This window comes from Nesoenas mayeri (assembly GCF_963082525.1).
Source record: "Nesoenas mayeri genome assembly, chromosome: 3".
Lineage (NCBI taxonomy): Eukaryota > Metazoa > Chordata > Aves > Columbiformes > Columbidae > Nesoenas > Nesoenas mayeri.
In genome coordinates, this window is record NC_137544.1 from 72,937,138 (window position 1) to 72,962,405 (window position 25,268).

At 37.4% G+C, this 25,268-nt stretch overlaps 1 protein-coding gene across 1 annotated transcript in view; it reads right to left on the reverse strand.

Moving 5' to 3' along the window:
* Positions 1-633: 633 nt before the first annotated feature.
* PDE10A (phosphodiesterase 10A) overlaps positions 634-25,268 on the reverse strand; it is a gene marked incomplete at both ends in the record, with an annotated part of 183,429 nt that continues 158,794 nt past the window's right edge. The window contains 6 exons of the mRNA XM_080341577.1: positions 634-751; positions 8,820-8,908; positions 12,940-13,020; positions 17,306-17,417; positions 19,282-19,454; positions 22,722-22,877. Coding sequence (XP_080197703.1) covers positions 634-751; positions 8,820-8,908; positions 12,940-13,020; positions 17,306-17,417; positions 19,282-19,454; positions 22,722-22,877 — 729 coding nt within the window. The remainder of the gene's footprint in view (positions 752-8,819; positions 8,909-12,939; positions 13,021-17,305; positions 17,418-19,281; positions 19,455-22,721; positions 22,878-25,268) is intronic.

Genomic DNA, 25,268 nt, shown 5'->3' on the forward strand with positions numbered 1-25,268 from the left:
AACCTTTAACCTGAAGGTTGGTTTTCCTTTAGTTTGCAGCAAGAGAATTCACTGTAACCTAAGCAAGAATTATAGTCTTCAAGGATTCTGCTGGAGTTCAAACTGATTACAAGTAGATCACACATAAACATTCACAATAGCAATGGGTATATTGTTCTATTTATAGCCAAGAACTCCCAAGTGACACTGGTGTTAAAGCCAGCCACAGTACGGTATAATAAAAGTACCATTGAAACCCTTACTAGAAAGATACAATTTAGAAGTACCCCCTTGGATTTACCCCACCCCCCATCAGTTTTAAATTAAGGCCTCAGCAATATAGCCCATGAGATAAGGCCAGTCTTTTATATTCACAAGTCGTAAGTTCTCTTTTGATAGCTGATTCCAAAACATTTGTGTTGTCGTTTTCCCACCGTTCACGTTGTGTCACTGATGTAGGTCAGGAGATTGGCTGCCAGAGTCATTTAGCTGAGGTAACTCCATGGGCGTTACCTTCCTAGGCAGATCTGCTTCTCAGTCTGCATTTTGTAGCTTTTTTCTTTTTTTTTTCCAAATAAAAACGAAACAAAACATAAGACAACCCCCAAAACAAGAAGTGATGCTTTTCAGGTTAAAGCAATCTGCTTCTGCTGTTCAGTCATCAATCTTCACAGGGAGTGAATCTGAGGTCCCAGGAGGAAGGGACTGGGCAGGCATCCATATAGAGGCTTCCTCACCTCTTGTTACTTTCTCCCATTGGCTGAGATTGTCCCTGGAGATGCAAAAAAAAGTCAAGAGGTAAAGCACTGTTCATAAGTTCACTGGGATTTCTTCCCAACGAAACCGTCTGCTGAGATGTAGCTTTATGGTGTACATAAATATTTGCATGTCAAACTTTTATCATCCTTACATTATTTCATCCTTTACCTTCAGGATCTCATATTGTAATTTTGTGTGGATCATACATATGTTGACTATATATAAACATACATCATACCTTCTCCAGAAGGAGCCCTGGAGCTAGAGATTAGCACCTGCTTTCCATTACAAATTTCTAGCCCTCATGGCTGCAGAGAAAACTCAGCTGTGACCCAGCAGAGAGATATGTCTGCAGAAACTCTGAAACAGCAGTGTGGAAACAAGCAGCCTTCGTCACTTCAGACTTCAGGGATTTTATCACAGCACACTTTGGCCCTTTTCAAAACCACGACAGAGACCAGGACTTTTGCCAGGAAACTTTCTTCATCAGAAACCACAGAAGCACATTAAGCCTTCTGAAACTCCTGCACATGGGCTGCCTGACAGCATATAAAATTTTGCATGCCCATACCATAGTTACCAACTTTGAAGTTCCTACTGTGGTGATCGTATCATCAATCTTCTACATTTAAAGAGTTTCCCTTCCTCGAGATAGAATTTATTTTATTTTTTTTAGTGTCTCACAGCCTGACCAGCTCCCAAGTCCAAATTTTGGTTCACAAGCCATAAAATGATGAGAAATTAAACTAGGAACATTTGAATGATCTGAAGAGAATGCAAACCTATAATCTTACTTGTTCCACACTACTACCACTCCAGTGACATGGTAATCTATGGTATCCAACAGTGGACCATACCTGTGACCTATGGCCAAATCTAGCATTCAGTATTCAAATACACAGAGAAAGAGAGCAAGCTCAATTTTTTCACAGTTTCATATTCTCACATACCTAGTTACTAAAACAACAGTTCTTAGATGTCTTCAGTAAACAAACACCTTGGTAAAAGCACTAAAGTCTTACATGCTATGTGTCATATTATCGTATTACATAGGAATTTATGTGGCAGAGCTCTTCTGATTTTTATGTCACAGCTTTGCTGAAACCATTGATAAAACAGCACATAATGAGATGAAAGCACAGAGAACAGGTAAGAAGAGAAATCGTTGCATTTTCTGGAGGTGAGGGAAGGCAGGATCTGATGGATTCTACCAAAGAAAGCTGGTGCCCTCTAGGGGAACACTGACACCATTTTCTGCACATAGATGGAAATTGCTCTGCCTAGTGCTCTAGACCAATTGGAACTCTTGAAGCCAGCTTTAATATGGCACTGAATCTCAGCTAATACAAATAGGCACTAAGGATCAGAAAAACTGAACTGTCACTGTTTCTAGGTCTCTTTCCTGAAACTGGGAAAGTAATGAAGAGAATTGCAGCAAAAATATTTTTAAATTATATCAATTTCAGCAAGAAGTGAGAGACATGAAATCACATGAAAAATTGTTTAAAATTATTTGGTCTGAAATAATTCAGTTCAACTGAGGTGATTCTCCCCCTCTGCTCTGCTTTTTTGAAACCCCACCTGGAGTGCTGTCTTCAGCTCTGGGTTCCCCAACATAAGAAGGACATGGACCTGTTGGAGTGAGTCCAGAGTAGGGCCACAAAGATGACCAGAGGGCTGGAGCACCTCTCTTGCGAAGGCAGGCTGAAAGAGCTGGGGTTTTTCAGCCTGGAGAAGAGAAAGCTCTAGGTAGACCTTATAGAAGCCTAACAGTATCTAAAGGGGATCTACAAGAAATCAGAGGATGGACTTTTTACAAGGGCATGTAGTGATAGGAAAAGGGCTGATGGCTTTAAACAGCACGAGGGTAGATTTAGACTAGATATAAGGAATACATTCTTTACCATGAGAACAGTGAGGCACTGGAACAGGCTGCCCAGAGAAGCTGTGGATGCCCCATCCCTGGAAGTGTCCAAGGCCAGGCTGGATGGGGCTTTGAGCAACCTGGTCTAGTGAGAAGTGTCCCTGCACATGGCAGAGGGGTTGGAACTAGATGATCTTTAAGGTCCCTTCCAAACCAAACCATTCTATGTTTCTATGAAATAAAGGGGAAAAAATATCATGCAACCTCATCCTCAAAACAAATATACTATTAATAAATTTGCCACTTCAGTAGGCCTATTGAGTACATATGCTACAAAACACACATAAGACTTACTCTGAACACTGTAACACAGGTGGCTGGTAGTTTTCATCTATACAGAATGCACAAGATATTTAGAAATGTTCTAAATAAGAACATAAATAAATTGTAGAAAAGAGAGTATTTAAAAATGTGGAATGAAACACTGGTCAAGAAAACCTTATAGATTCTCAGCTGCTACCTTACCTCAGGGAAATCAGTGACTGATACCTTTTCTTTTTAAGGATTCAGATAGTACGATTAATTTGCCTTTATGCTCCCAGTGAAGCCCTGGCTCCTAAGTGTCTGGACTAAATGCCCAGAGGCTCTCAAAATAAAAACCTTTATGCTGACAGCCTGTCTTGGCTGTTTCTTCTACTATTATTTGCAGCTGGTGCCTGCATTCCAAACAACTCAAGGACATGGAAGCTTAAACACTGTGTTCCAAGAATGAGCACTGCTGGTGAAGAGGTGATATCAAAATCGTTTCAGTCAGCAGCTGAGGCAATATCAAACAGCAATGAGTGTGTCTTCCTATCATCACACTGAATAACATTTAACTCTCTCTCCCTCCAAAAAAAAGAAAAAAGAATAGTGCAAAATCAACTATTTCAAACACTCTGGAGTAACATAAATCTTGGTTTAACCCCAGCCAGCAAATAAGTCCTGTGCAGACACTCAGTCCCCAAAATGGGTTGGGGGAGAGAATCAGAAGAGTAAAAGTGAGAAAACTCGTGGGTTTTATCACATTAATATATAAAGCAAAAGCTGCAAAAGGCAAAACAAGGGATTTATTCACCACTTCTCACTGGCAGACAAGTGTTCAGCCATCTCCCGGAAAGCACAGCTCCATCATGCGTAACGGTGACTTAGGAAGACAAACACCACAACTCTAAATGTCCTCCCCTTCCTCCAGCTTTTATACTGAGTATGACATCATATGGTGTGGAATATCCCTTTGGTCAGTTGGGTCAGCTGTCCTGGCTGTGCCTACTCCCAGCTTCTTGTGCACCACGCACAGCATGAGAAGCTGAAAAGTCCTTGACTGATAAACAACAACTAAAACATACACGTGTTATCAACATTGTTCTCACTCTAAATACAAAATACAGCACCATATCAGCTACTAGAAAGAAAACTCTATCCCAGCCAAAAGCAGAACAACCTTAAAATAACTTACATTTCCTTAAGTTGGTGCAAAAGGAATTGCCATTTTTGCATTGTTGACATCTGCTGTTTGATATTGGAATACATTCTTAAATAAATGTGGTTATGTCATACATAATTTTAATGAGTTTTTCTTGCTTTATGTATTTTTTTGCTACTAAATCATTACTTGCTGTGTGTTCTGTACTTATTTTAGACTATGGAAATGATGTTAGACAAAAAGCAAATTTGATTGTTTTCATTACTCAAGTTCCAAATGGGTCAGAAAGTAGCAGAGACAACTTGCAACATCAGCAACGCATTTGTCCCAGAAACTGCTACTGAACGTACAGGGCAGTGATGGTTCAAGAAGTCTTGCAAAGGAGACAAGAGCCTTGAACATGAGGAGCGTAGCAACTGGCCAATTGAGAGCAACCATCCAAGCTGATTCTCTTACAACTACAAGAGAAGTTGCTGAAGACTCAACATCAACCATTCTACAGCCATTTGGCATTTGAAGCAAATGGGAAAGTTGAAAAAGCTCAATAAGTGGGTGCCTCATGAGCTGACCAAAATATAAAAAAAAATACTTTTAAAGTGTTATCTTCTCTTATTCTATGCAACAACAACAAACCACTTCTCAATCAGATTGTGACACGCAATGAAAAGCGGATTGTATATGACAACTGGCGATGACCAGCGCAGTGGCTGGACCGAGAAGAATCCCCAAAGCACTTCCCAAAGCCAAACTCGCACTGGAAAAGCTCATGGTCACTGTTTGGTGGTCTGCTGCCAGTTTGATCCACTACAGCTTTCTGAATCCCAGCAAAACCATTCCATCTGAGAAATACGCTCAGAAAATCAGTAAGATGCATCAAAACCCGTAACACCTGCAGCTGGCACTGGTCAACAGAAAAGACTTAATTCTTCTCCATGACAACACCTGACCGCACATCGCACAACCAATGCTTCAGAAGTTGAACGAATTGGACTACGAAGTTTTGCCTCATCTGCCATATTCGCCTGACCTCTCGCCAACCAACTACCACTTCTTCAAGCATCTCGACAACTTTTTGCAGGGAAAGCACTTCCATAACCAGCAGGATGCAAAAAATGCTTTCCAGGACTTTATCAAATCCAGAGGCACAGATTTTTGCACTACAGGAATAAACAAACTAATTTCTCGTTGGCAAAAATGTGTTGATTGCAATGGTTCCTATTTTGATGAATAAAGGTATTTTTGAGCCTAGTTATAAAGATTTAAAATTGATGGTCTAAAACCGCAATTACTTTTGCACCAACTGGAGATCTTCCTAGTTGGTTTCCAAATCTGCATCTCCAAGTCTTAGACAGAAGGCAGAGAGTAACTTCAAGGCTAAGACAAAACTATCAAACTGTTCATGAAAGGACCTTATGCCAGGGTGTGGATTTTCAGGAAGCTTTTTAGTCTTACGAAGATCTTACACTCCATCCACACATCTATACCCCAGTTCTGCATCACTGTAACCTAAATTAAGGAATACACAAGAGCAGAGTAAGGAGCTGTGTCTGTAAAGAACTGTGCTCAGTCTGGAGATTATGCCAGTGTAGCCATCAGAAGTAGCAGTATTACAAACAGAATTCCAAACAACAAAGAACTTCTACAATAGAAAATATTCATATGATCTCTGCTGGGAGTCTGACTGTCAGGCATCACACCCTTTGCAGAGAAAACCACTCTGGAAGAGTTGTTCATGCTTGATCTTCAGAAGCATGGAGAACCTTTCATCTAGAACACATATGTATGCAAGTGCTTGATGTCCTACAATTCAACTTCACATTTCCTCACCTAAGTACCGAAAGACGGACCACCAAGTAGTACACGCCACTTTTGAAAATAAGCCTCATTTGGATACATGGCTAGAAACCAAAAGATATGGGTCTTCCCAGAATCCTTTTCCTGAAAAGAGGTTGTGCAGTCTTAAGCACTCAACCAAGCCTTTCTTGGCCTCAGATCCCAGTAAGTGGAATAACAATGCTAACTTCTTACCAAAGATACTGGCAGGCTTATGCAAATATTTCTACAGTAAGCACAAACCTATTTTTAAGACCTCCCATTTGATTGTGCAAGTAACAGAACTCTGACAACCTGCGCTGAGGTTACTTTATTAATCATACAGCTTCTGCAAGACATTTGCATGTTAAAAGCATAAAGACAGTGATTTGTGGAGTGAAAGCACACCTAAACATTGACAAATGCATAATACAGAGAAATCAACATTTTCACATATATAAAGCAGTTTGACAGTATTCCTTAGCTTGAGTAGAAACAAGTAACTAGAAATGCGCATAATAAGCATTACTGCACTTCTAAATGGTGGGTATCGTAGTTGATGCTATTTAGTCCATGTAAACAGTATAAAACTCTTTCTGACTGAAAATATGGTTACGCAAAGCAGAGTCTATGTTCCAGTTACATGGATTGAATGACTGATTATTTAGCTTTCAGCCATCAATACAGCTGAAGCAACATGCCTTCAAGCAAGAATTACTACCTCTCTGTAAAGCAGATGGATGACTCATGACCTCGTAAAGACTGAAAGGATTACAAGTAGTTCTATAGCAGGGGTGTCAAACTCATTTTCACCGGGGGCCACATCAGCCTCGCAGTTGCCTTCAAAGGGCTGAGTCTAAGTTTAGGACTGTCTAAATAGCCTCCAGCTATTGTATAAATAGTCCTAAAATTACATTCAGACCTTTGAGGGCAACTGCGAGGCTGATGTGGCCCCCGGTGAAAATGAGTTTGACACCCCTGTTCTACAGTTTAGTTCAAGTTCTCTGATTTTGCACTGAAAGCAACTCTATTAGTCAGAGTACGCATCACTCAGCTATCTATAATCAAACTATCAACATGTATATGTTAGGTCAGTTTAGCCCAAGGAGTACATATTCCTGTACTGTACTGTAACTCTGAATTCCAAAACAGGATTTGGACTTCAATACCATTGCGATAGTAACACACTCCGTGGCATTTTGAAACTAGGTAAGAGTTTATTGCTGTATTGTAACTGATGGAACCACTAAAACATACACTTATGAATACTTACATATTACTCAATTTAAAATAACAAATTACCAGACATTGATAATTTTGTAGATTCTGAGGACTAAAGACACTACTATAGAGATCAACTGCATGGAAAAGACAGGCCCTGGAAATTTCATCACAGTAACTGTGCCCCAGACCTGTATCCCTTTTACCTTGCATCTCTCTTTTAAGAAGTACACCTAGCCATGGTTTAAGATCTTCAACTGACATTATTCCAAATGCTAAAAAAGACATTCACCATATTCCTTGTTTGAACCTTTGGGCCTCAAGTAGTCTTTACCTGCTAAATCAATGAGCTTTGTCAAATCGGAAAACACACTATGGGGACAGTTACAGATTTTGACAAAGTCTTTCTCTTGGATAATCAATACATTTAATCAGATATTTTAGTTTCTCGCTACTAAGATCTCAAAACAATATTTAAACTCTTTCTTAATCTCCTTTTCTTTATTAGTGTCTTTATCAACTCTTCATAAAGCAAAGATGTATAACAGAATTCCTAATGTAATAACTACCGAGGTATAGTCTCTAATTCTACCTAGTATTTCCTCCCTATCGTTCTAAGGGTTGTAGAGCCATGCCCAGTGGTGGGACCTTACGGGGAGCTGACTATTAACAGTGGCACCTAGATACTCACTGTTTTTCATAACACAGTCCCTCTGTCCCACTGGTACAGACCTACATACTCACCTCCTAGCTATGTGAAATAGCATTTGGGCACAAATGAAATTATTTTGCTAACCACTACATTAAATTTCATGGCATTGTAAATACAGTAAGCACCCTTCTGTTACTTCACACAGATCATTTAGCCCACAAGATCAGGAAAATGACAAAGTAGGTAAATCTGCTACACAGAACAAAGAAAAGTTCAGTGCTACATAGAATTTAAGGACCACAAGACCAAAAAAAAAAAAAAAAACCAAAAAAAACCAAACACAAAAAGAGAGAGCTGCTAGTAAGAGCATAGAAAAACAGACCTCTTTTCCCTGGATGTGACTGAAGGTTGCTGGCATTTTATGAACCAACTGTTTTTCCTTAGAGAACACTGATTAACCTGAAACGGGAGCATTTTTGTGAAGCATAGTGGTTTCAATACAAGTTTTGTCAGAAAAGATTGCTAAGGTGCAGGATATAAGTATTGGACAGAACTACACTACCTCCACAAAGACATCCACCATCGTTCCAGGGTGGAAGCAGCCAAGTAGTTAAGGACTGTTGACTCTCCTTCAGAAGATCCCAGTCAACATCCCCACTGACTGATAGGACAAAATTTGCATCTCCCACATCTCAACCACATATCCAAACCACGTTTTTTTAATGATATAAAATTCTAGCCAATCTTAGTTGTGAGAACCATGTTGTAAAAAGGATACAGAGAGAAACTGCACTGAACCAACCTACATGGGGATACATAAGCACTGAACCTGTTTCTCTCTAAATGTTTTCGGCGTCAAACACATTTTAATCAGCTGTGCCTGTATATCTGCATTAGATAGTCCCAGACAATAGTTATTGCATAGATTAATGCAAGATGTGTATCCTTGTTTATCTGCATGCAAATTCTAAAATTCAGCATCTGTATATCCAGACAAACTTGCAAAGCATGATTGTTTTCTCTTTAATGAAGCTACAAGCTATGCAAAAACTTGCACATTTACTCACCTGCATGCCCGAAGTAGTGGCCCAGTTGAAGGAAAGATCCTTGCAAGTGTGGTGTAACATGGGATGGCTACAGCATTGTAGAACCCAATCTATAAAAAATGGCAATGAAAAAAAATAGTTAAATGTTGCCAAACTACAACACAAAGTTAACAGCCAACTACAATGGCTCAAAGCTGTTGACTACTTATTTACTATGTATTAGTACTTCATCCTTCTGCATCTCACCTTAATAACTGAATACTTTAAAATTAAGCACTAACAATGAAGTCTCTGAAAATTACAAGTTGCTTACATGCCCCTCTCATCACTAATGTGGCTGCTTCGGATAGGATTTCCTACAGGACTTTTTATTATTCAACTGATTTGCCCAGGACTTGTCTGGCTTTTTGGCGTCAGTAGTGACAGGAAGTAGGTGCAGATGGTGGAGCCATTTCTGCAAACATTATTCTTGTGATGAATTTTTTTTTTTTTTTTTTTTCAAAAAAAAAGTTGTGCAGCATTGCCAAAATATGATGAAATTCTAGATTTTTCTGGTATCTTTTAGAGTATGTATTTCATAATTCAATGTACTTGAGATGCTGGGGGCTTTGCACTTTTGCAAAGTTTCTAAAAGGGATGCACTGTGATGACTAATTGGCTTGCGATTTCTTTTCATGTATGTGGTTCTGTGATATTTTTACCATTATCATATAAATCTATTTAGAGAACATCAAATGAACACCTTTTAATGATATCTGAGTCATTCAGGCTTAGGGGCCTACGGCAGCTACCATGTCACAACTGAGTTGTCATGATAAAGAGAGAATTTTTAGAAAATTCTACTTATATATTAGCAAGGATGACAGGTTACATTCAGATCCATTATAACATCACTCATTTATCCCAGACTCATGATAGTTACAATACTGCACTAAGAACCCTTTCTTTGAGCAGAGTTTTTAAATGCCTTTTAATGAAACAACATATGTTGTACTGTGACCACAACATTTGATAGTAAGTCTCTTATTAACAGGCTAAACATTGGCCCTTATTCAAAAATCAAAGAGCAACTCTCATCCTCACCTCCATCAATAGATTCCCCCCATGCTGCTATGTAACCAAGTCTATTCTATACTCAAAAAAATAAGATACACTTTCTGACCTGAGAACCCAACAGTCTGATTTGAAGTAATCATGGTGTAACCAACAGAAAGAAAATGCAGCTGTCAATAAAGCAAGGCAGAACACAGACACAAAGTCTGCTCATCAACAAAATATTTACTATTTTGCATAATGCATTGTTTTCTTCCTATGTGATGGGGGTTTTTTTTGTTTGTTTGTGTTTTGGGTTGTTTTGTTGTTTGTTTTTTGGGGTTTTTTTTAATTTTTTTTTTTTTTTTAAGGGGGGGATATCTTATTTCACTGGAAAAGAGCAGATTATTCCATAGCTATCAAAAATCAGAATAGGACCGTAAGTACAGTCAAAGTTTATACCTGGCTGAATGACAAGTATGTTGCCACTGGAAAATATAAAAGATTTCAACCAAACTAAGTTAATCCGCAACATATTCTGAACAAGCTTCTCTTTGGAAGCCCAGTATTTAAAAATTAAATATGTCCTTCGATATTCTTACAGCTTTTAAGTTAAAATGCACATCAGTCAAGGAGGAAAACCCCTAAAAAACTTAATGGATTTAGGTTTTGAACGAAGCCAAGCTAATTAAAAACACTACTTCACGAGACTTTCCATTTCTGACCAGAACAAACTAACACAAATCTCTTTAGTAAAAGGTTTAGATTACCTGAATAAATTATTCCAGATTTATTTTAGTGTTGCTGTGGCTAGACAGAAAGCCTAGAGTTCACTCAGGTATGAGCAAACTATCGGAGTCACTGCAGGAAAGGCAGTGTATGCATATCCTAAGATGCATATGCAAGAGGAAATAAAAAATATATTTTGCTTCTGAAATAAAGTGCTCCTGTCTCTCCAACTGTGTGTCCTAAACATACTGCTAGCTTTAAGAGCTGGATCTTTTATGTTCTGACTGAAGTAAGAAATCACCCTTAGCATTTTAATCCTTGCTACTTTCTATTTTCAACTTGAAAATTGTATTTCTGGGATAAAGTTTGAATGGCTGAAGCACATGAACCATTCCTTCTCTCTCCCTTTTTTACTTGGGCTGGCCTGACTTGCTTATTAAAAGAACTTTCTGCATAGTTTTGGCATTTCTATTTTCTTCATAGGTTCCGTAAGCAGAGGCAGAAAAGAGGGTGACGAGATCCTTGCTGAGTCGGGAACAAATGCTCAGTGCAGGCTGCAGAGCAGACAGACACCAAACTCAAGAGACCTCCTTGCACCAGTTGTGCTGCAAAGGGTGGAAAGCACAAGAGAGAACAACTGATCTGGCTGCTCAAGTGAGATGAAGAGCTAAGTACAAGTTATTCTCATCAAAGATGAGTATTTAAGGCAGCATGAGTTTTTTCAGAGATTACAGGTTTATGCAAATCTTCATTTCCTAAACAGAATTGTTATTTAAATAAGGTATTAATGCTTTAATTAAAATCCACATAGAAATATTCATTAATGCTCTTTTTTAGAGCTCAAGGAAATGGATGATAATGCTTTATTAAGTTCTTCAGTCTCTACATACAGATAGGAATGGTCACTTTCACAGAATTCTGTATGTCATAAATCTCACATTTTGCTGTAATGTTGTTGTAAGATACAGCAGCTACAACTATATTACAGACAATGGCTTTTAATCTCCTATTTTGCTTAATATTTTCCTACTTTACTATTAAAAAGCACAAAACAGAGCATGAAGTAAAAAAAAGTAAAATAATCTGATAAATACGGTATCTGGAACAATACTTACTGTGTTTTAAAAAGGAAAAAATAATCTTATTTTTTAGATCCGTGTTTTCACCCCATTTACAATTCTTTCAAAAATGCCAAGATGACTACATATTCTAATACTGTGGACTTTTCAAGACGGGTAAAGATAACTGATACAGTGTGTGGAAAAATGAACCAAATGCAGAAAAACGTTCCTTCCATTTTTAGGATTATACTAAACACAAAGATAGAGTAAATTAACTGCTAATTCCTTATTGTGATAAGGGTAATAGTTTTTATGCTAAATATAATAGAGTATATGGAGTAAAGTGTCAGAATAAAAAAAAATTCCATAGTCTTGCTTTCCAAGTAACTAATCTACAGGGATTTTGTGATACTTTGTAATTTCTAATTAATTATAAACATTATTGTTCATTTCACAGTTCACAAAATGCTTTGTGTGCTAACTACTGAAATTTAAGACATCAGAGACCACTGAAATGTAAAAAAAAAAAACCCACTTATACATTTACATAATTTACATATACAAATGTATATGAATTGACAATTTAAATTTATTTTTCTCTGCTCAGATAACCAAAGGACAATTTACTTTTTTTCATTTACCCAAAAAAGTTAGTTCAAAGACCCTTTTTTCCTCTCAGATTTATGTTTACAAAATACAAATTTTTCCTAAAAAAAAGCAGTCATTTCTGCACATTTGTCCACAGGAAAATCAGTACCCATAGAATTTGAAACATAGACAATTGAGGTTCTTAGAAATATATCCTCAAGAAACTTTTTTTTTTAAATTTATTTTTTAGAAATGTCAAAATGCAACGGTTGGAGTTCTCCAAGAAACTAATGAATAAAGATTGGTCTAAAATTACAAATATTTTGAAATCTGAACCTGAATATTTTAATCAGGAACAGGTGAGAACGTTCATTTTGCATTCAGGATAAAACAGCAAAACCTTTTATATAAGGACTGAAGCAACCACTTGGAAGTTGAAAGTGTTATTGACACTTCGCAAAATCATAGGTGATCTTGGTTTTAGCTAGTTAGAAGTACAAAGAATGGAACAGGTGACAACAGCAAAGAGCACGTTGTCATTTAAGTAAACATTCAAAAACAAGCTTTCCACTGCTAATTAAAAAAATTAACTTTGTTTTGCATGTAGAACATAGAACTCAGCAGGCCACATACACTAAAATCAAATGCAATATTCACTAACATATAAAATGTTTTTTCCATAAATGTTTTATTAACAGTATAAACGTGTATTTTATAGAGAGAGATCATACCTGACCCTGAGGGACTTCATCTTTCTTGTCTCTGTCCATCATAGGAATAGGCTGAATACCCGTTTTCTTCATCTCATCACCCTGGAGAAAACCAGAGAGAGAGGTTAGGAAAACAGAAATCAAAACTATGGAGATCTTCATTAATTTCCATCTTCTAGTGTATGTCAATTTCATTTTATACATTCACCTAAGTGACAATGCAAACAGTAGATCCTGAAAAATAAGTTTTTGTGTCAATATACACACATTTACCTTATTTCCAAGGGCATCTCCACAATAAAAAACAACTGGAAGAAGAAAACCAAAGAAATCAGTCCCTTCTATTCTGTTCTACTTACAGTTAGTCTCATCTTTCAAAACATTACCTATTTAAAGCACTATAATACAATGACCAGTATAACGCCACTCATCCATCCAAGGAAAAGCTGAGTAAAATAAATTAATTTACAATGTGCCTTCTTTGTCAACAACCTGATCTTTTTGACCATGCTGCTTTGAAGAAGCTGTCAAACAGCCTTCTTAAGTAGGTTATCTCTCTACATTCATTAGAGGAATACTAGGAAAGATGCAGTATATCCAAAGACCAGATATATGTAATGTACAAGAGAAAACCGGCTCCTTGTATTTCGCCCATTACCAGCATAGCAGCCAAAACATATTTCCTAGCATTATACTGGGCCTGAACATAATTCCTCCTTAAATTCCATAGGTAGATGGCTAATTTCTGTAACAAATGGAAGTTTTCCAATAGCCTTATGCCTCAACTGCATTATCAAAACACCACAGATGTTTAATCTTGAGGTTATAATGGCAACTACAATTGTAGAAATGCTTGCTTTTGGCTTCCGCTTGTGTCTGAGATTCCAAAGTCAATGTGATCTTCAAACTGCTATAACCTTATGTTTTGGGTTTGTGTGGCAAGGTTTAGGTAGCCGGGGTCTACAGGCGTGACTTCTGTGAGAAGATGCCAGAAGCCTCCTCCTGTGTCTGATAGAGCCAATGCCAACACTGTGAGGGCTGCCATGGGGAAAGTTAACTCCATCCCAGACACCTGAGTTAGGGCAAATGTTTATGCAGGATAACTGCTCATAAAACATTTGCTTATCTGTGTCCTTTAATGTGAGTTCAGCTTACAGAGGTTCAGCTATCTGAAAACTGGAATGTTCCCTAAATCTGTGTTCTATGTTTCTGCTACAGTTAGTGAAGGCGTCTCCTAGAGACAATTTACTAGACCCTTCCTGTAAGATTTTATCAAGCCATGTTTCACATGTCCACATACCCTTCAAAGGAAGGACTTTTGCACCTTTACTTGAAGAGAAGTTTGCAATTTAATAAATTGATTCTGGTCTGACCAGAGTATCTGACTGCCTTTCAACTACCTTGAGTGTAGAAAAGATGGGGGCTTCTGGAAGTCAATTCCCTCTTGCATATTTGGCCTCAACATCACCTACTAACTATGATTCTGCTCAATCAACAAGAGGTATAATCAAGAAGCTGGTTTTGAATTGATGTCTGCACTATTCTCTCATATCACAGCTTTCTCCAAGTAGAGAGGCTAGAATCATCAAATCTAGTCTCTGTTAGACATTTTAGTGTTGAAAGAAACAAAAGAAAATGCCTCCTTTCTCAGATGATAAAAAAGATGCCTATAGCAATTCCAAGCACAGAAATTCAGCAGATTGTTATTTAGGAACTGTAGGCAATTTTTTGTTTTATATATCCCCAGTAAATATTTGATTTTTTTTTTTCCATTTGCTTGAAGTACTGCAATTGATTGATCCAGGACTGTCTGAAGCTACCACAGTGGTAACCTCAACATTAAACCACTTAGCATCTTATGATTTTAAGCTCTTTGATTAATAGAATATCAAGTGCCTGAGAAACACTTGGAGTCAGAGTTTTGAGGAAGCTGTCTGGCCTCTGACTGATTATGCCAAAACTGAATAAAGCCCAGATTTATGTTCACCATTTCACCTTGAAAGAAAAAGGTATCACAGAATCACAGAACGGTTTGGGTTGGAAGGGACCTCTTGGGATCACCCAATACATCCCACAGACCTATCCCAACAGGACCAGCTAGAGCAGGTGGTCCAGGACTGTATCCAGTCCAGTATGGAATATCTATAATGACAGAGACTCCACAACCTCTCTGGGCAACCTGTGCCACTGGTTGACCACCCTCACAGTAAAAACATGTTTAAATGAAAGGCACGCACTAGAAACACAAGTGTTTTCTTGTGATCAGTATGTCTCAGCATATAAATGATACACTGCTGTAAAAATACTGCTTTTATACTCATAGTTATGATTGTGACCAGAAAGTTAAAGTTTTAATCAAAGAAATTTGTATCATACTTACAGTATGATAAATATAATAAGTATCCTAAAAAAATATGGCAGAAAGGGTTTACAACTGCCTAGTTGTCTCATATCTCACGAAACAGTCACAGCAGACAAATCTTACACAAGCTTGTAACCCTATATAACTGATCAGCAAATTTATCATTTCGCTTGAGGTGTAGCACTGTGGGAAAGCTTCATGCTGAAGTGATATCAAGGTAAGTCTTCGCTTAAAAAATTAGCTATACTGGGCTTCATTCAATGAAAAAATATCAGTGTGACATACCACAAAATTGTTGCGACCTCTTCTGCAGTTGTTGTTTTAGTTAATAATAACACAAAGAAGAAATATTATAATAATGTTTTGATTAAATCATTCAACATACTAAGACTATGAACTCAAGTAGTAATTAGAAACCACATTCTATCTGACTTTTAGAACTATAACATAACAACTCAATTTAGTCAAATATACTTTTTTTAGAGTTTACCTTATTCCCAATTAAGTAAAAAATTCTGCAGTGAAACACAAATCTAAACCTTCTGTTGGTTTAGCTTTCTCAGGATTTTCTCCACACCTGTCTCCAGCTTTCCAGTTTCCAGAAGTGTTTAGACCTCTGGCTGGACTTGTCAGTCATTCTGACTGGATCACAACATATCCAACTTCTGCCACATATAAATTAAACCTCTTCTTAAAGAGGATTCAGCAGAACACCAATTACAGAATCCAATTTCTGTCAATAACTACTTATTTACATTTGCTCCATGAAGTAACACCGTAACAAGATCCACCTTTTATTTTTTCATCCTTGGATTACAAAACAGGTTAAAGTCTTGGCAGGCTCCATTACGTCTATAGTTACATCTTTATTATTGTTGAGTAGGAAAATTCATTGTGATCCTTCCTTTTCCACTGAGTTAACGAGATTTGCATCAAAAAGTCTTTTTACGTGAAAGCAAAAATGTTGAGTATGTAAATGAGTAAGGCATGTCAACATTGTACCTCCATTATATCACTCATAAGAACTTCCTTTCCAGTGCTGACATTTTAGAGAGTACTGAACTAGATCTTAGAGCTTATATAGCCTGCATTTTTCAAATATTTTATTGTAAACTGAGCAGTTCAGAATTAAGAGAATGAGAACACGTAAACACAAAAAACACCCACAAGCCATGCACATCTTGAATTTCATGATGAACATGCAACAGGCAAGACAATCTCCACACTATATGCACACTTTATCAACTCTGTGGGCCTGATTTCCATTTTACACCAGTGTAAAACAGAAATAAGCCCACCAAACTCTGCAAGCTTCCACAGGGCACATAACAGGGAACAACACTTTATGATACACATGTGCAAGAGTAGTTGTGAAAATACAAGGTTATCTTCTAAAACTGCATAATTCAACTCTATGCAATGCCCTAAGAATTTATTCTTCATATCCCTAAACAGTCACACTTTAAAAATTAAATTATTAGAACATTTACTCTTCAGTGTAAGACGTGAGAGATTGCATCTTTATTTATGAACATGAACATTAGCACAGTTCAATGCCTTGTTTCAATTTTCAATAAATGCGGAGTAACTTTCAGCATGTTAAAAAAAAAATTTGTCTCTGAGACCCAGTCACTGAGCTGGTTCACAACATTCAAATGGTCAGATCTCAAAAATTTTTTAACATATATACTTTAGCATTTCCTGGACTCATACTCTAGCTTTATATGTCTGTTAGAAGGCAGCTGACGTGGAGATTTTCTTCAGTGTTCTGCTGCTTGGTCACTTTATGTTAGGACACGTTTTCTAAAGTCATCTTTAACAAAGAGAGTAAATGCTGCCTGAAAATTAGGAAGCTAACTTAGCTCCTCAAATAGCTTCAGAGTAAACAACCAAACATATGCACACACCACTGAAATCTCTTTAAAACAAAGACATCAAGATATCAAATTAAAAATACTTGTGGTCGTTTTTTTTCTTCCTGGATACTTATAAAGAAAAGAGAGTAAATAAAAGAAATGTGCGTACCTCAGCCCAGAACTCCGCGTATATATCATTAGCCGTCAGTCTGGTAACTGGCCACAATTTTGTTACGGAACATAAATCACAAGCTGTCATCATCAGACCAATCACTCTATCTCTAAAAAAAAAACCATTAAATTGTAAGTTGGGTAAAAAAATCGATGATCACACTGTGATGTTTTTATTTGCCCTTCCTCAGTTCAATCAGAAGTAAAGTATAAATACTACAAAATTTCTCCCACCCTGCTTGCTTCTTCCTCATTGATAAGGCATCACACAAATTGTATATTATAGTCTCTGTAATATTCCATGCATTGTTTACAACAAAAGTTCATCGGCTATCCTCTGGACAATCAAACTAACAGAAAACTAGACAAGAATGCCTGGCTTGCATACCCCTTCCTTAATTTTCTGAAAATACAGTACAAGTCTGTAAAAGAAAGATGGCACATCCTCCTGCTGCATTTCTTTCTGTTCTTTGAAGAGGGAGTAACACATGCTCCAAGAAGAGGAAAAACTAGTACTGAGTCTATCTCAAGGTACTAGGTCATTGCTTTGTTGAAATTAATTCTAACCCTGACAGAACAAGAATCCTACATGTAACGCTGTCCTGTACACTGACGAACAAGTTCACAGAATCCTACTGATACTGTTCAGTAATTATAATCATTATTAGAACAAGGCACACACAAAAAAATCTTATTTAAACAGTTTTCTAGCATACCACCAAAACCTATGGTTTATGAGTCTAAGTCTTATAAAGAAAACGGTCAAATTAAATAATGGATTTGTGTGTTTTCCACCCAATGGATAACTTTAAGATGACACTTCAGGATATTTGCATCTTTGTTGAATAATGCCTATTCCATGAAAAAAGCACACAACTTGCTAACTTGCATGCAGTGTGATGGCAGCCATTAAAACTGTACCAACAGACAAATATACCAGGGAAAATACACAAATACACAACATAATCAGTAGATAAATGGCAAATCTCCTGATTTAAGAAAGAGGATTCATCAGCCATGTAAGTGCCAAATTTGGTATTCCATTGCATGCACAGATACCATCTAGAACTCTCGAGTTCTTCAGCCACATCACAAACTGATGTTCTGTCTTTGGGCAACATGGCAGTGCACTAAAAATGCTCTGAAGGGCAGGTAAGAAAAAAAATAATATAAACATAATAGAATATTCAATCACATAAGTAAACTGTTGTGTACTATTGAATATCCTATTTCGGATAAATTTCATTCTGAGATTATCAGAAGCTACTTCGTCTTTTCAAGATGCCCAAGTATATTCAAGTCTTTAGTTCCAAACAGGGAAATAAACGTTTAAAAACTGCCCTTCCTACAGTGCTGTAATTCAAAACTACTGGCAAAACCCTGTAAAACTCTTCAGAAAGAAGACCTAAGTTACAAAAGTTCTTTTTGAAAACAAATCAGAATCATGACTCAATATTTTCCTATATTACCTCTCTAATTTTTCCACCATTAATGACAGAATCCACTTCCCAGTAAAGAAACTCTGAAAGGCTTCATGGGCATTTTAATGAAGCCTGTTATGAGAGACATCTCTCATCCAGGGTGCATTATGTTTTGCTTATGCGGACAAAGAAATTCACGTATTTATGAATATACGCACATGTTGTCTATTTTTAAAACTTAGAGCCATCTTAATTCACAAAGGTTCAGATCTGACCAGAATTCTTTCCAAGAAAGCATGTTGACAGAATAACAGAAATACTGACTAAATTATTGAGCTATACTTTTTTCCCCACCTCCTAACTCCATGTGCTCTAACTTTCCTCTGCAGATGGTCTGTCACTGAAATGTGCAGATGACATCTAAAGGCGGTGACATGCAAATATGTAAATTATTGCTACATACTTGGAATTTTACACAGAGTTAGTCTTAGAAACCTCATATGTAAGAAAATTACTGTGTACACAGAACTAACACCAGTTTGCTGCTTTTTACCTGTGTGCTTGATTCTTAAGGTTTAATGCTCCTGTCTGATGCAGCTCTTCAAGCTGTTTCCTGTTTCCAAAATACAGGGCCAGGTCTGTAGCAATGATGGCTTTCCGGATGATCTCAAGTACTTGCTCATATTCACTGGAGCTCAGATTGGAGAAGATATTGTGCCCTTCCAGCTATGAAAAAGTAAAAATCCAATAAAAAGCACAAGCTCTAATTCTGAGATGATTTCAGTCTTTACTTCACCAGACAGGTTAAAACGATTTTACAGCCCAACGACAATTTTTGTTGCAAAATCAAATGTTGACAGCCTGAAATTCCCATTTTTATCTTTCCTTTTTAAATACTGTCATGAAACCTATGACTAAGCCACTGACTTGGTTTTGGGACTGCTGCTTCTGAAGCCTAAAGGTATTAATAGAGAAAAATGCTAGCTTTTGTAGTGCTTATAAATCAGAGCTGAAGGCACAGCACTTCCAGAGAGCGTTAGCTTGAGAATTTGTGATTCAATCCTGATCCTGAGTACTGCATCGCCAAGCTGGTCAACTGAGTATCTGATTCACTCTGAAGTACCATTTTGATACTGGTAACACAGAAATATGGATAAGGAAATATCCAGCTTAAAGACTAAAATAATTTTGGTTTCATAGTGTTTCAAATGGAATTTGTCTGAAAATGCAGTACTTACTGATACAACTTTCTCTATAGAAGTAAAGTTAATTACAATAGTTTAATGCATATGAACATTTAGGGGAAAAAGCTGCTTTGTTCAACCATGACTTGACTGGCTCATAAAATAAATAAAATGGTTTCCACTATGGAGGTTCTGGGAACATGCCACTGTCATGCCTTTTCAATTGCCACTATGTATTGTTGCACATTTAATTGACAATATCCATGTACTGTGATCATTCATGAAGCTATATCACATTTTGATAAGTCAGCACTATTCACTGTCTCTAAGATTTGGAAAACAACTTATCAAAATTATTCCTACTGTTGAGAGGAAACAGAGAAAAATAAGAAAGAATGAACCAGTCATGTCAAGGTGTGCACATTCACAAATAGAAAATATTATTAATATGTCAAATGCAGATGTGTTTTGACATTTAATTGGCATTTCAGCTGAAGCTCATCAAAAGATTCCCTGATATTTGTCAAGAATTTACTTTTTTTTTTTTTTTCAAAATAAATCCTCTGTGGTACAAATAGGCTTGGTTTCTCTCCCCATCCGGAACATAAATGTCATTTTCCAACATTTTTACTTGGACAAGTAGATTCATTGTGAATAATGAATAGAAAACACAATCCTTCTACGTCTCAACTTTCCTTTGACAGTCTCCTAAGTCATAGAACATGATTTAAAAAAAAAAAATAAAAAGAAGTTCAGAACATTTTAACCCATCATCAATACTTTGGGCCCAGGAAACTTCTACTACTAATTTTCATGATTTAGGGTTTTGGGAACCCTTTCCTCCCCAAATTCGCTGCTTAGTCCATAAGAACATGCTATTTGTCCTAATACTTAAATTATTCTAGATTTGGAGACATCACCTTTAGGCTTCAGAAGCTGCACTATCAAGAAGACCACTGTGACAGTTTCTGTTCATACTGATAGGAAAAAAACTGATTCCTTTAAGTATTGACAGAAGCTGCCATATCAGTTAGGGTTTTGAGAAGTACATATGATGTACAGATCCTAAAATTTTGTTCTTTCCCTGCTGAGCAAAGCTAGTGAACGGAATCCTCCTTGTTTGTAAGTCTGATGCATACTAGAACTGCAGGTTGGTGAGCAAAGCAGCCAATAAAAGTACTGCAGGTTACTAAAATAAAATTAAAATTCACTGAAATAAACCCTAAAGGGTTTGGTGGGTATTGTTTGTGGGTTGTTTGGTGTTGTTTGTTTGGTGGTTTTTTGTTTGCTTTGTTTTGTTGTTTTGTTTTGGTTTTTTGGGTGGGGAATGTTGTTCAGAGGTTTTTGTTTGTTTTGGTAACAGTCCAGGAATTCAGTAAGGCTTCTTGATTGAAATGAAAAATAGCAAGTCCAACAGGCTGCTCTAACCTGCCTTGGCTGCTAATGACCACCCCTGGGCATACAGCCCTGACCCACCCATCCCTCTCTCTCCTCTCTCCTTGCTCACGCCAATGGCCAAGGCCAGAAGACAGCAGAGAAGCAAAAGGTTTCCCTACCTTGAGCAAATGGGACTTTCACTGACTACAACATTTCTGAAGGAAAAATGCAAAATGGTTTTTGAAGAATGACTGAAGTCTGCTTCATGTAGCAATAGTGGGACAGAGAAGTGTGAATGACTGAGCAACTTGCTCACTGTGCACAAACTCACATGAAGGATGAACACTACAAATCTAATGCCATATCACCACTGAAAGATTCAATTACAACCTCCTACATGGAGGATTATTCAGAGATAAAGCTTCTGTTTGCTGATGAAATGCATATAATACCTAAAACTATAATCACAAGATGTGCTTCTGAATACAAGAGAACATGTATTTTTCCTAAAAGGTGATTAATTATTTAAGAAAAGAACTATCTTCCCCCTGAAAAACCAGAAGGAAAGGTTTAATATAAATTATTGGCACAGTAGCACGGCAAGGCTGTGCATCGAATGTGTGCATGGCAAATTAAAACCAGTGAGCACAAGTATGTTTTGGACTGGCAGGGGTTCATAGGTGAGAGTTCTCACTCTTCTAATAGAGCATTAAAAAAACTTTCATTGCTGAGAAAATATCTGTGTCAGTAGCATACTAGGATTTCCAAAAATGTGTCTTGCATGTTTTCCTGTAGTTTTCTATTCATTAAACATACAGACACATTACCTCATAATAAGAACTCTCTTTAACAGAATAGTATCTTTCTTATGTTTTGTTATTTCAAATTGCTAAATAATAAAAAAGCACATGATAACATTATGAAACAAATTTAAACTTTTCATGCGTGCAAAATTAACATTTCCTTCTTCATGCCACATAGTTACCGTTCACAGAATTTATTACAGCACGTTTTTCAAGCTTCCCATAAAAAGTTTTGCCTGTACTTGAGATTTTATTGAGAATTTCAGAATGGATGAAGATTTTGTTGAAGGTTATTATGCTGGAAATATCTGAGAAACTGCTTTTTTATTTTCTAAGAAGCCCTGTTGACCCAGAAGCTAAAAGCTCCAAAGGAAGGCCGTAAGCAAAGACCTCTGAATACACAATATTTTTTAAAATATCAAAGTTTTGCGAATACTATGTTTTGCACTATGCTTTGGTTGCTAATTGTGGAACCCAGCTTGCTGTAATAAATCTTCCACACTTCTGAATGAGCACTACAATCCAGAAATTAAATTAAGCATGCTTCAGAATAGCTACTGGGTAATGATGTGACTCCTGTTTCCATCACTGGACTCTTCTGCACAGAAGATACATTTCAATAATCCTACCTGCAGGATGGACACAGTCTGCGAGAAGTGGTGCTGTTCCATTGTTGATGTGGAATAGAGAGCAGCTAAGGGGTGATCAAACTTCTGAAGATAGCTGTTACTGTAACCTCTGTGATCCAGGTCATGACACAAACATGCAACCAAAAGACCTTTTCGCTACAAAAAAATTGAGATAAGCATTAAAAGTAAAATGTATTTCCTGCCCCTAGATGTCACTCTCTTCCCATAGTACTGTAAAAGTCGCATTATGCTTACAGTGCCTTCAAAAAGCACATAGAGAAAGTCCTTAAAATTGTGAGAAGCATGATAGTGAGTACACGCTGAATTAAAATTCTTGGTCCAATTGTAGCTCAAACATTTTACATATTATGAATTAAGAAAACGTTGCACAATCACATGCTATTAGGTGAAATCTGCTTCAGGAAGAAATCTCACTTATAAACAGATAATCTGGTCATCCCCTGATTCATTATCATGTTTATTAAAAAATTAAAAATTGCAGTTATTGAAGGAGAGGAAATATAAAAGATGGTCAAGGTAGCCCGATGCTAACCCTGCCTCTCCAACACTCCTCAAAGTCACTGACCAAGTCTCCCAGGCAAAACTCTTCCTAGGAACCCACTGATGCGAGCCACAGAAATGCTGGACAACATCAACTGCAAAGACAGACAGTAACTGATTTTTTCTATTTCATTAACTCCTAATATCCTGAAGAAATGAAGTCCTTGAATTCTCTCTTTCAACACACAAAATATGTGAACGCTTGCAAAAGATTTTCACGCAGCAGCTGTGTTTTAAAAACACATTCAGTAATGTTTGCGAACCAGTCACTGTAGGCATGGAGTATCATGATAATGTCTTTATAGACTTAACAGCTCTGCCTTATAGTTGGTTCTGATGACTGTTCAGTAGGCTATAGAACGAAGCAGAAAAAGAATTCTGATTAACCACCTATTAAATGAGGAACATCCAACCTGTATACTGTACTAAAAGGTACGTGATGCTGTGGAACGACAGCAAACAATGTAACTAAAGAACTTATTGCACATACACAATGTGCAGAATGAAGGCTGCAGCAATCCAAATAGTATTTTTGATTTTGAGACCTTCACTTTTATTTTTAATAATGCCTTTTCAATATTGCACCTTGTGACTTGCATTTTAAAAAGCACTTAATAAAACAGACGATGCAGCAGCACTTGTCCACACAGATCCTCAGCAGAACTGGAACCTTTAGGCACATAACACACAACTTGAAGTCTCATGGTAACAGCTGTAGGAAGCTGGTGTCCCCTTTTCACTGCTATCAGGAGGGGCAAGACATGTAACCAACAGACTTGAAAAACAGTCACTGACAGCAAAAGAAAGATGAATCTCAGAATCCTTTCTGCTACATGTTAGATGTAGGAGGCATAAGCTTTTCTGTCCTTTCCCCATAGGTTTAATTCTCCTGTTACATCTTTCATAACCTGTGTTTTTTCCAGTCTTACAATTCCCATCCGTCTGTCCCTTGTACCAGATGTTTATTTTTGCTTAGCTTGTCCCAGTATCCACATCCCAGTAAACCATACTTGTCTCATTCCTTCACAGAATCACAGAATGTTAGGGACTGGAAGGGACCTCAAAAGATCACCTAGTCCAATCCCCCTGCCGGAGCAGGAACACTTAGATGAGGTTACACAGGAATGTGTCCAGGCAGGTTTTGAATGTCTCCAGAGAAGGAGACTCCACAACCCCCCTGGGCAGCCTGTTCCAGTGCTCTGGCACCCTCACTGAGAAGAAGTTTCTTCTCATACTTAAGTGGAACCTCTTGTGTTCCCGTTTGCATCCATTGTCCCTTGTCTTCCCATTGGTTGTCACCAAGAAGAGCCTGGCTCCTTCCTTGTGACACTCACCTTCAGGATTATACAACACCTAATCCTAGTGCTCTTGACCTTGTACCCATCATCCCCACTTGGATCCCAACACTTCAGCCACTGCCAACTTCTGGATCTATTTGTGTCTATACTAGAGTCCCCTTCACAGTGTTCCATACTTCTGTTCCCATCTCTAAGTCTATCAAAGTTCACATCATCATCCCTCACCTGAGACCATCCCATCCTAGTTCTCCAAAGTTTCCTTCAGCAGTTTTCTGTATTCTTGTTGAATTAATCTCCAGTCTCGAGAAAGAAGACTGCTAGAAAGAGCTGGAATATAGACTGGGATAAGGCTTTGAAACAGGAGAAGGCTGGCTGGAGTTTGGCAGGGAACAAAGACTGTTTCCATCCCTCTTTAACAATTGCCGCTTTTGCTCTCCCCGTCTTTCTTACTTGGTGTCTCCAAAAAGATGAGGCTTAACTACTTGGTTAGTACTGAATGTTATTAAAACTTTAAATATTCCCCAAGGTTGCAATCTAAAGATGTTTGTTGTTAAAGGAATAGTGATTTTCCCAAACTTGTACAGTTTTGCCAGCTTTCAACATATGCCTGTCAAATGCCACTTGCCTATTTCAATGTCAATTTTAAAGTCTCTCCTTTACAGCAGAATAAACTAGAACTTTTCAAATG